Source organism: Lissotriton vulgaris, chromosome 3_1 (assembly GCF_964263255.1).
Source record: "Lissotriton vulgaris chromosome 3_1, aLisVul1.2, whole genome shotgun sequence".
NCBI classification, from domain to species: Eukaryota; Metazoa; Chordata; class Amphibia; order Caudata; family Salamandridae; genus Lissotriton; species Lissotriton vulgaris.
The window spans coordinates 929,692,988-929,705,380 of record NC_141689.1 but is presented as its reverse complement, the minus strand read 5'-3'; the positions used below and the strand labels follow the sequence as shown (position 1 = coordinate 929,705,380).

Below are 12,393 nucleotides of genomic sequence, written 5' to 3'. Positions count from 1 at the left end.
CCCTCTTAAAAAAGTCAAAGATAAGGAATATAAATTACTCCTAGTAAACTGCAGATCATTGCGGAAACACCAATCAGAAATAAACATTCTACTCAGAGAAGAGGGTCCGGAGGCCCTTTTCCTCACCAAAATGCGGTTGCACAAATACTCAAATCCAGATGTGGTACAAACACTCCCCCCAGGATATCATATGCTAAGGAATGACAGGAAATCAGGGAAGGGAGGAGGAACCGCCATCATCATTAAAGACCACATAAAAGGCCAGATAGAACCAGACATTGCATTAGAATGCGAGAGTGTGGGTTTCACACTATCCTTTACCCACACATGCTCAATAACCGGGATACTGATTTATAGACCCCCTTGCTCCTGCGGAAGGTTCATTGAATCACTCACAGACCTAACATCAGCCAGGGCAAACCTAACTGCAAATATCATCATCATAGGAGAACTCAATCTACACATAGAGGACCCCAAGAATGCAGAGGCATGCAACCTAACTCAAAATCTTCTAGTGCTTCAAATGGGACAAATGGTAACCAGACCAACTCACAATAAAGGACACTTGCTAGACCCGGTCTACTCGAACATGAACTAACTCGAGACACTTGACCCCGTCCCCATCCCCTGGTCAGACCACTTTTTAATTCCCATAGTCTGGAAAACACCTTACCCTCCACCAGACTACCAACTCACGAAAGAGTGGGACCGACCATGGCCAAAAATCATCCCTGAGACCTGGACAGAGCAGTTAACTACCACCTACCCTAGCAGTGCCACAGAGCCCACTAGTGCATTTGAGAAATATAATGATTGGATCACTGCATCCCTAGATGCAACCATCCTGCTTAAATGGAGGGCAAAGAGGCCCACTAACAAAAAATCACCATGGTACACCCCAAATATTCGGGAACTCAAACAAAGCTATAAAAAGCTTGAGAGGGCATGGAGACGGAACTACTGCCTGGAGAAAAAACAAAAATACAAAGAGGCAATAAAGATTTATCAAACAGAAATAAGGAAGGCACAAACACTTTACTTTGCGGAAAGGATCAAGGGAGCAACCAACGCCCCTAAAGAAATAGCTAGAATAGTGAAAACGTTATCTACATGCCCACAGCCAGAAGGTCCCAAGGAAAGAGCCCCCCAGAGATGTAAGGAAATAGCAGAATTCTTTAATAACAAAATACTCTATATATACAACTTGTTCCAACCCCCCAGAAGGACACACCATGCCCCAATACCCCTAGTGGACCGGACACTACTAATGGATTAGAAAAACTAGGGCGTATTGAAGAAATACCGATCATGGATCTCACCACCCTTGATAACATTTTTGGGAAAATCGAATCTGGATCACCCAGCGACCCAGCTCCCGTACACATGCTAAAGAAAGTTAAGGAAGCAATCCTCCCAGTTCTCCTAGAAATGCTCAACCTATCCCTGACCATGTCAACAGTACCGGTAAGATGGAAACAGGCGATGGTGAGGGCACTCTTAAAAAAACCAAGCCTAAATCCAGATAACTGGGGGAACTACAGACCAGTCTCGCTCCTACCACTACTCTGTAAGATACTAGAGAAGCACGTGAACACGATACTGTCCAACTATCTAGAATCACAGGACATCCTGCACAAATCACAAACAGGCTTCCGTTCTAACCATGGGACTGAAACAGCACTCCTAATGGTAATGGAGGAAGCTAGGAAAGTACTGGATCGCGGAGGAACAGTGGCAGTTATCCTACTGGATCTTACGGCCGCGTTTGACACGGTTAATCATAGGATCCTATTAGACAAAACTCAGAGAGATAGGAATCGGAGAAAGGGCCTTAGAGTGGCTGAAGTCCTTCCTATCAGACAGAACCTTCCAAGTGTTCAAATGCAGGCACAAATTAATAGAGATTCCTCTCACGTGTGGAGTCCCACAGGGCTCCTCTCTTAGCCCCACCCTTTTTAATGTGTACCTAAGACCACTAGCTGAGATAGTACAGTCGTGTGGTGTCACTATAGTCACCTACGCAGATGATACTCAGCTGGTAGTAGCCCTAGAACACCCTAAGGAGAACCCCATTGACCTTAAATCATGCCTGGAACAGGTAGCCACATGAATGGAGCAATCGTTCCTCAAACTCAATGGAGACAAGACGGAGCTAATGATTCAGGGAAATAAGGCAGAGACGCACACAAACATAAACTGGCCAAGCCGCCTAGGCCCCACCCCCTAGCCCAAAGAGAAGATCAAATGCTTGGGAATCTGGCTAGACAGGTCTCTCAAACTTGACCACCAAGCAGTCACAGCAGCAGCCACTTGCTTTGGCAACCTAAAACAACTTAGAAAGATTTTACCACTTCTTCCGGATACTGTGCGTAGAACCATGGTACAATCACTGATTCTCCCCCGGCTAGACTATTATAATTCACTCTACCTTGGAACCTCTAAAACCACAATCAGGAAATTACAAATAGTGCAGAACGCAGCAGCCAGAATACTCCACAATATTCCAGGCAAAAAATCAGCGAAACCGGTAATAACAGCACAACACTGGCTACCCATAGCAGAACTCATCAAATTCAAAGCACTATGCACTGCCCACAAAACTCTCTGGAAGTACCCTGCACGTTTGCACTTTTTGCTCATGTTTTATAATTACTGTGTGTTTTAATATGTTTTAGATTGTCTATATTGTAAATGCACTTTTATGGTTTGAATCAAAACCGAATGAAGTCTTTTTGACTTGACTTGAATACAGGCCGAAAATAAATCATACCCTCCTTACTTTCCACCGACCTTCACGTAACCTTAGATCCGCCAGCCTTTTCCAATCTAAGATACCCAAAACAAAGAGAGCAAGAGCAGGCGGACGCATGTTCTCCTATAACGCAGCCATACTATGGAACTCTCTCCCGACCAAGCTCAGATCCAATCCTGACCATCTAACGTTCAGGAAACAACTAAAAACATGGCTATTCCAGAACACTCACTAGATCTCCTAGGTCCAGTCCATCGCCCGATAGCTCTGGGATGCCTTTGGTTGCCATGCGCTCAACAAGAATTAATTAATAATAGTAATATTCATTTTCTTTTTACTCCAGCTGCATAACAGGGAAAAAAAGAATAAAAAAGAGAACATAAGGTAACAACATTATTGTGATGCCTGTGGTTTCCCATTCGTGATGTGCTTGTGAACTGCACACATGCTCATCCAACAGGAGGGTGAGTGCAAGCCATTTTTCTCTGTAACCTGGCTGGTGCGCATTTTACCAGGGTTCTTTTCAGCCACTCTTTATAAAGTGCTGTATATTGAGTGGCGATAAACATCGCATTCTGATTTTATTCCCATTCTGGTTTACGTGTAATTGTTAAAAAACACCGGCGTGACACTCGCATCAAACCATACAATTGCACAATCATTCACTATAGGTTCATTCAAACTGTCACATTCTGCTTTTAGTAAATCTGCATTGATAATTACCATCCCCACATACCTGTATGTGGTGTATCCCGCATGGGGCCAATCAAGATACTCACTTCAAGGGTCCTGTTGAATTAAATACAGACTCTACGAAGGGTAAGCATTGGCAAATTAAATAACTCCATTTTCACATTTTTAAAAGATGCTTACAAAATCAAGAAATCAAGGAACTATTTGATATGTATTATACCTTTTTATTTGTTTATAGCTGAAGCAAACACACAATTTGAGTTGCATTACCAGGAACAACGCTGTCTAGTCACTTCCGCACATAGACACAAGAATTTTTTTATAATCTCCACTGGTTTTCTCCTGTGAATGTAAACAGATAACCACATTGAGTTAGAGTTGCTAAACAAACAAGAAAAACTAAATCGGATGGTTGGGGAAGGCAAAACACAAGATACTTAAAAGCTACAATTGAAGTAGTTCAAGCAGTGTATAACATTTCTCTAACTGGGAAAGGACCTAAATCATACAGAAACCCATCCTCAGAAGGTACTGCTGAGTCCAGCCTTTTGGGGATTTTTCTTGGTTATCTACCTCTCTTTCCTCTGCCTCATTTTGAAAGCAACATATCTGTCTTAGAATGTATAGCACCTTGAAATCGTTGGATGAGTTTAGTGCCAAACAAAGCACCAAATAAATAAATACATACAAATGCATGTGAATGAAGAAGCCCGATGGTTTCCCCTTCTTACCTTACAGATGAGATTTTGGTTGATCTGCAACTGTCCAGTATTATTAGTAGCATCGCTATTACCATATTTTGTGCATCATTCCTGCTGGATAACAGTATAAGGATGAACTGCTCCCTTCTAGGATGTTTAGTTGTCAGACATGCTGCTGTCTTTTATACTTCGCTGGGTTTCAAGATAGATGAAGTTGTCTTTGTCCAGTCAGGAGTGGAATATAGGAGTAATTAGCAGAATGTTAAACTGTAAATGTTATCTTCAGGAAATTTACCTGGATAAATTAGATGCTGGTATACTTGGCAGACTACATATTCCATGCCAAATTACTATTTCTGTCAAAATAAATTCTCAGATTATAGACTGATTAGCTGGCAAAGGCAGGAGGTCCATATTCGCAGCCATACCAGTTTGCTCCAGGCGGAAATATCAGGCTGGCAAGGAGGAGCTCAGTTTTGGCTGGATTACGCTTAAGAAAGTTGGTTCCCATCCACCATTGGCTGATAAATATTTGGCCAGCGAGTCAGGATCTCACATGCTAACATCAGTTGGAGAGACTTTAGACAACCTGAAGATATTCTTTGTGACATCAGCATATATTTACAATTGGGCTCCTGGTAGATGGGGGAGCTATGTGAGTGGCCACACACACAAATTTTAATAGAAACGTGGAGAATGGTGATCTCTTGAGAATATCACAACTGAATTCCCTGATCCCTTTGGTAAATGTGCGAGGGTGACAATCTATTGCCTATCCCTGAGAAAAAATTTGTACCTGTTGAAAAAAGTTTCTGTGAAACCTGTCTATGTCAGTCTATTGGTGAATAGTAAATAGTAATTATTTGAGAAGTTAATGTTTCACACTGTAATAGCAAGTGCATTGTGTTGTAAAAGTAACTGTTTTGAGGAAATGGTCAAAAGAGGATCTGCCTCTTGGTTACTTATTTATTTTTTGGGAGTTTCATATAGTGCGAACTCGACCCAAAGGTATCAGAGTGCTTTACATAAGCACCAGTTGCATTACAGATAGACACTTTCATTTTTGATAGGCACAGAAAGATTACGTGATTTGCCCAGAATCACAGGATGTTGAGTGTCTCCCTGTTGAGACTCGAACCCGGTTCCCCTGCTTTGAGGTTGAATACTCTATCCATTAAGAAACATCCTCTCTCTTAGTGTAACTATTTACGTGTAACCATTTACCCAGTGTATCCACAGACACTAGCTCATAGAGTGCAGTCTAGCAATAAAAAAAAATTCAAGAGATGGCTGTACATTGATGATACCTTGGTCGTTGTCAGAACTACTGCTTTTTTAAACCTAAGATTAAAGCTATCAATGACTTTTTTGCGATGTCGAGGAGGGAATAATTGTATAGATTATAGACATATCAATCCATGCATACCATCAGTCTACTTCAAAGGAACTACCAGGAAGTAATTGTGCCACACCTAAGAGGTATATATGCCCACATAGCGCTGTATCGTCTATATCTGTTCTGCAAAATAAATATAAGACAAATGGCCACCCTGCACCAATCCTCAATCAATCAATCAAGACATTTGTATAGCGCGCTACTCACCCGGAGGGTCTCAAGGCGCTTGGGGAGGGGGGGGTCCGCTACTGCTCGAACAGCCATGTCTTGAGTTGCTTCCTGAAGGTGAGGTGGTCTTGGGTCAGGCTGAGGTAGATGGGGAGGGAGTTCCACGTCTTGGCGGCCAGGTAGGAGAAGGATCTTCCTCCCGTTGTGGCTCTTCAGATGCAGGGGACGGCGGCGAGGGCCTGGCTGGTCGATCGGAGCTGGCGGGTGGGAGTGTAGAAGTTGAGGCGGTCGTTGAGGTATCTTGGGCCTTGGTTGTGGAGAGCTTTGTGTGCGTGGGTGAGGAGTCGGAACGTGATTCTCTTGTTGACGGGGAGCTAGTGCAGGTTTCTTAGGTGTGCGGAGATGTTGCTGTGTCGGGGGATGTCCAGAATGAGTCGTGCTGAGGCGTTCTGAATCCGCTGGAGTCTTTTCTGGAGTTTTGCAGTGGTTCCGGCGTAGAGGGAGTTGCCGTAGTCCAGATGGCTGGTGACGAGGGCCTGGGTGACCGTCTTCCTGGTTTCGGTGGGGATCCAACGGAAGATCTTCCGTAGCATGCGTAGGATGTTGAAACATGACGAGGAGACGGCGTTGACTTGTCTGGTCATGGACAGGGAGGAGTCCAGTATGAAGTCCAGGTTGCGTGCGTGGTCCGTTGGTTTGGGAGCGCTGCCCAGGGCAGGGGGCCACCAGGAGTTGTCCCAGGCGGATGGTGATGATCCCAGGATGAGGACTTCCGTCTTATCTGAGTTCAGTTTCAGGCAGCTGTTCATCATCCACTCGGCTACGTCTTTCATCCCTTCGTGTAGGTTGGTTATGGCGGTGGCGGGGTCGTTGGTGGGGGAGAGGATCAGCTGGATGTCGTCGGTGTAGGAGATGATGTTGAGGTTGTGTTGGCGTGCGATGGCCGCAAGGGGGCTCATGTAGATGTTGAACAGCGTGGGGCTGAGTGATGATCCTTGTGGTACGCCGCAGATGACTTCGTTGTCTTCTGATCTGAACGGGGGGAGGCGGACTCTCTGTGTCCTTCCGGCGAGGAAGGAGATGATCCATTTCAGGGCCTTCTCTTGGATTCCGACGTTGCTGAGGCGCTGCACTAGGGTGCGGTGGCATACAGTGTCGAACGCCGCGGAGAGGTCCAGGAGGATGAGGGCCGCTGTTTCACCGTTGTCAAGCAGGGCTCGGATGTCGTCAGTGGCTGCGATGAGAGCGGTCTCGGTGCTGTGGTTGGCCCAGAAGCCGGACTGCGAGGGGTTGAGGGATCCACTTGTCTCGAGGAAGGCGGCCAGCTGTCTGTTGATGGTCTTCTCGATGACTTTGGCAGGAAACGGGAGGAGCGAGATGGGGCAGTAGTTTTTGAGGTCGGTGGGGTCGGCTGATGGTTTCTTCAGGAGGGCGCTGAGTTCGGCATGCTTCCAGCTCTCCAGGAAGGTTGCGGTGTTGAAGGAGGTATTGATGATGACCCGGAGATGAGGTGCAATGACGACGTCGGCCTTGTTGAAGACGTGGTAAGGGCAGGGGTCGGTTGGAGATCCGGAGTGGATGGAGTTCATCGTGCGTATGGGCTCCTCGGTGTTGATCGGGGTCCAGGCGCGGAGGTTGGTTATGGGGGGCGTTGTTGCGGTTGTTGGGTGCATCGGCTGTGTGCTGAAGCTGTTGTGTATGTCTGCGATCTTGCAGTGGAAGTATGAGGGGAGTGAGTTGCAGAGGTCTTGCGATGGGGTGATGTCGTTGTTTCCGGCGCTGGGGTTGGAGAGCTCTTTGACGATGTTGAAGAGTTCCTTGCTGTTGTGGGTGTTGTTGTCCAGATGGTCCTTGAATGCGGTTTTCTTGGTGGCGTGGATCAGTTGGTGGTGTTTTCGGGTGGCGAGCTTGAGGGTGGTCATGTTGACTGGTGTTGGGTCTCTGCGCCAGGCTTTCTCGAGGGCTCGGCAGTTCTTCTTGGAGCTCTTGAGTTCGTCGGTGAACCAGGATGCTTTCTTGCTGCCGAGTCTGCTGGGAGGGGTCCTCAGTGGGGAGAGGTCGTCTGCGCAGTTGCTGATCCACCACGCAGAGCTGGCGGGGGGGTTCAGGCCCAGGGATGCGGCGAGCTGGTCGGCTGTGATCTTGTTCCAGCTTCTGCGTGGAACCTGTTGCTCGTGGTCGTGGATCGTGTTCTTTTTGAAGCTGAAGTGGACGCAGCTGTTGTCTGTCCAGTGGAGTCCGGTGGCGTGGCTGAAGGAGATGTCTTCCTGGAGGAGAAAACGGGGTCAAGCGTGTGGCCAGCGTAGTGGGTGGGGGTGGTCACCAGCTGCTTGAGTCCGAGGTTGGCGTGGTTGTCCAGCAGGGAGGTTGTGTTGCGGTCGCTGTTGTTCTCCAGGTGGAAGTTGAAGTCCCAGAGGAGAATGTAGTCAGCGGAGAGGAGGGCGTGTGGGCTGATGAGGTCGGCGATGTCTTCGCTGAATTGTGTGCGTGGCCCCGGGGGTCTGTAGATGAGGGTGCCTCTGAGGGTGGTCTTGGGATCGGTGTGGATATGGAAGTACAGGTGTTCGGCGGCTGTGAGGGAGTCGTCGGTGTTGGTCGTGATGCGGATTGTGTTCTTATGACGATAACGATGTCTCCTCCCGTCTGGTTGACGCGGTCCCTCCGGGTGAACTTGTAACTGTCCGGGATGGCGATGGCGATGTCGGGCGCTGAGGAGGCGTTCATCCATGTTTCCGTGAGGAAGGCGACATCTGGGGATGTCGAGTCGAGGAGGTTCCAGAGCTCCACAGCGTGTCTGCCGACGGAGCGGGTGTTGAGCAGGATACACTTGAGGTGGTTGCTGCTGGTGCTCGGCTTGGTGGGTGCAGTGCAGGTCCGGATGCAGGAGAAGTCGCAGGAGTGGCAGATGAAGGGTCCGTGGGTGCGTCTCGGGGTGGCGCAGTAGCAGCCGGGGGTTCGGCTGGTGTTGAGTGCGTTGAGGGTGGCTGTGTCGTAGGTTCGGCGGGTGGGCTGGCATCCTTGGGGGCCAGGGGGTCTGGTGCTAGGCGCGGTCCGGTCGCGGACAGGCGCAGACGGGCTTACCTTTGGTGCTCCTTCGGCGCACAATCTGTGCGCCCGCTGCGCATCAACGCTGCTCGTGGGAGTGGCCGTCATAAGTAGGGAGCCGGGAGGGCGGGTCGGCTGGGTCTCGGCGAATGGGCGGCGGGGGGCGGGGCCGCAGGGAGGCAGTGGCGGGAAAATCGGAGCGAGCGAGCGGTCGGCTCTGTGGTGGCTGGGGCGCTCTGGCGGCCGGTTCTCAGGTGGCTGGGGCGCTCTGGCGGCCTGTTCTCAGGTGGCTGAGGCTCTCAAGTGGCGGTCGGTGTCAGCGGACACAGGAGGGGGTGACCAGGCCTAAGGAAGGTGCGGTGGTCACTAGTGAGGGCTGTCCGCGGTCCCCTTAAGTAGGGAGCCGGGAGGGCGGGTTGGCTGGGTCTCGGTGAATGGGCGGCGGGGGGTGGGGCTGCAGGGAGGCAGCGGCGGGAAAATTGGAGCGAGCGGCCGGCTCTGTGGTGGCTGGGGTGCTCTGGCGGCCGGTTCTCAGGTGGCTGGGGCGCTCTGGCGGCCGGTTCTCAGGTGGCTGAGGCTCTCAAGTGGCGGTCGGTGTCAGCGGGGACAGGAGGGGCTGACCAGGCCTAAGGAAGGAGCGGTGGTCACTGGTGAGGGCTGTCCGCGGTCCCCTTAAGTAGGGAGCCGGGAGGGCGGGTCGGCTGGGTCTCGGCGAATGGGCGGCGGGGGGCGGGGCCGCAGGGAGGCAGCGGCGGGAAAATCGGAGCGAGCTGCCGGCTCTGTGGTGGCTGGGGCGCTCTGGCGGCCGGTTCTCGGGTGGCTGAGGCTCTCAAGTAGCGGTCGGTGTCAGCGGGTACAGGAGGGGGTGACCAGGCCTAAGGAAGGCGCGGTGGTCAATCCTTGAGCCTGATTCACAAAAGTAAAGTTAGACTTTTGGTTTGAGTTTAGACCAAAAGTCTAACTGTACTAGTTTTTGGTATTCACAAAGGTAAATTATGAGTAATATCTTTACCTCCGCACTCGGGACGGAATCTCCTCACTCAGGAGGAATCTCTGCACTCGGGCAGAGATCCGCCCTGAGTGTGGAGATTATGATCGAGTGCGGAGATTCCACTGCAAGTGCAGGATAGAATCTTCTCATTTGGGCATAGATTCTTCCCAGAGTGCAGAAACTCTGCCAGAGTACGGACATTAAAATACTACTCGTAACTTAACTATGTAAATACCGAAAGTCGTACTCCTAGACTTTTAGACTAAGTTTATCTTTGTGACTTGGGCCCCTTGGTTGTATCTCAATCTCTTCCTAGCATTTGGCATCCTCTGTATTTTTAAACCGTGAATGGAAAATGCGCATCATCTATTTGGGTAGGGAAAGCAAAAAGTACCGTTTAAAAGAAAGGCAATTTCCATTAGTTAAGGGTGACCGATCTCTCCTGAAGTTAAGTTCTATCTTTACATAGCAGCAGCACTATGCCTGTGGTGAGGGATATCAATGAGGAACGCTGAAATTATGTAATGTAATGATTCCTCACACACCAGAGGGATATGGCCCTTAGAATGATTCCCACATTGAGATTCTTCATAAAGGCAGATTCAGCAAACTTGTTCATTTGAGTAAGTTAAAACTTGCAAAGTGACAAGCATCTAAAGGTTTCATGGCCTTCTTGGATTTCTCAATACAATTTGGGTTTCAAGAGCAGACTTGTTTTTAGAAATATATTCCTCAACTATTTTAACTTGAAATGGGTGTGTACTGCTTATGAATACAATTATTATAATCTGTTTTAGGTATATCTATAACAGAGTCACACTGATGCCAATAATTGTGAAAAATGTAAGATTGACTCTAAACAATATCCTCGGACGAAGCGTAACATGCCCATTCGATGTATTAGTTGTAACTTGAGGCCTATAACATATAATCCTACATCCTCTTGCTACCTCTAACACTGTAATGCTGGGCACCATAGTTTGTTTATTTTTCGTACATACAAACTATGGCATTCTAAAAGTCTAAACATAGAGAAAGGGTTGCGTGCACGGAAGGCCTATAACTAATATCCATGGTTTCCAGTGGCCTATCTCAAGCTCCCGTACATGGCCAAAATCTTGGCACGGAATAGAAGACAGGGAAAATGCTATTTTAGGACATACATAATTTTCCTTAGGGCTACATTACAATGGATCAAATATACTAATATTTACAGGCTAGATCATACTCCATAAAAAATACACACAATTACACTTAATAGCTCAGTTTGTTGCCAATATGTAGAGCAGAGGTTAGCAAAAGGCTGCCTATGCTTTGGTTTTGTTCCATGCTGGTCAAAAACAATGTGTCCAATTCTATCAAATGCCCGACTTTTGCACCTTCATGAAACTTAAATGATTGCGATGGTGAAAAATGCTACCTGACAGTGACATTTTCTACATAAACATTTATGCACACTAATTCACAAATTAACATTGAATGTGAAAAACTTATTTCACTAAATTGGAGGTTTAACCAGTTTTTGAAAGCTTTTCTCCCAGAATTTCATCTTTTTTTAATATCACTGATTCCTAAACTTTGTGAAGTTCTTCTTTAGGATTACTGGGGTGGCCCAGTGTGTGGGAGACATCTCCCATACCTGTGTATCAGCCAGTCCCATGAGTCCCTGCTTGAGGCGCACAATGGGCTACCACCAACCAAAAAGGATTCTGCCTCATCACCAGTCCATTGTAGAATCGGGCAGCAGATACTGCAACATTATTCTGACATAAAGAGAATGGAGGGGGGAGATCAAATCATGTAAAAGATGGTATCTACACCTCTGCGTTCTCCTGCTAATTGGCCGCACAGAGGTCATAGGTGAGATCTTGATGGAATAGAGTATACGGCCTCACACCACCAAGATCTAAAGAGAGTACTAGATTATTGCCTTTTTAGCTTCAGTCAGAAGTAACGGCTCTGTACCAGAAGGTGGATTACTCTAAAATAATTCCTACATAAATGATCATACTAATGCAGTCTTCTCTTGGATAACAGTGACACATTCATTACTTTACATTTAAAGCATGTCCCTCTAGACTGATGTGCTAGTGCAAAATTAAAAAAATACAAAGGAAAACATTAGGAAGTCATGAAACACTTACCTGGATAGCCTTCCAAAGTGCTTTGCCATACATCCGCTTGTACTGAGCTTTGATCTCATTCAGGTCAACCTCATAACGGGAAACCATAATTCTTATCAATGTTCTGTCTCTAGTTCCAAAACCCTGTTGAAATTGCAACTCATTTTTGTTACCTATAAACTTCACGCTACTATTCAAATCAAATTATTTTTCTACTTGCATTTTTGAAGTTTAGCATCAAAACAAGCTCTTTTGTGTAATTCTAATGTATGCAATTTGAAAATAACATGTTCACTTTTATGTGGAGTTATTTTATGTTAAGATAGTTATTATATAATGCATATATCCCATGAACACTGTTGCATCTAGGCCCTGGCTCATCCAAACCTGACTGATTCACAAAGGTAACCTTTGACTTTTGGTCTAAGTTCAGACCAGAAGTCTAACTTTACTACTTTTGGGCATTCACAAGTAGTATAGTTCTGGCAGAGATCCGCCCAGAGTGCAGAGATTCCGCCCTGGGT

General features: G+C 47.3%; 1 protein-coding gene across 1 annotated transcript in view; it reads right to left on the bottom strand.

The window, feature by feature from the left end:
- Positions 1-3,730: 3,730 nt before the first annotated feature.
- The window catches only part of LOC147727230 (annexin A1-like), a 671,221-nt gene continuing 662,558 nt past the window's right edge, over positions 3,731-12,393 (bottom strand). Inside the window, exons 11-12 of the mRNA XM_086963596.1 lie at positions 11,891-12,013; positions 3,731-3,787 (exon numbers count right to left, since the gene is read on the bottom strand). Coding sequence (XP_086819722.1) covers positions 3,731-3,787; positions 11,891-12,013 — 180 coding nt within the window. The remainder of the gene's footprint in view (positions 3,788-11,890; positions 12,014-12,393) is intronic.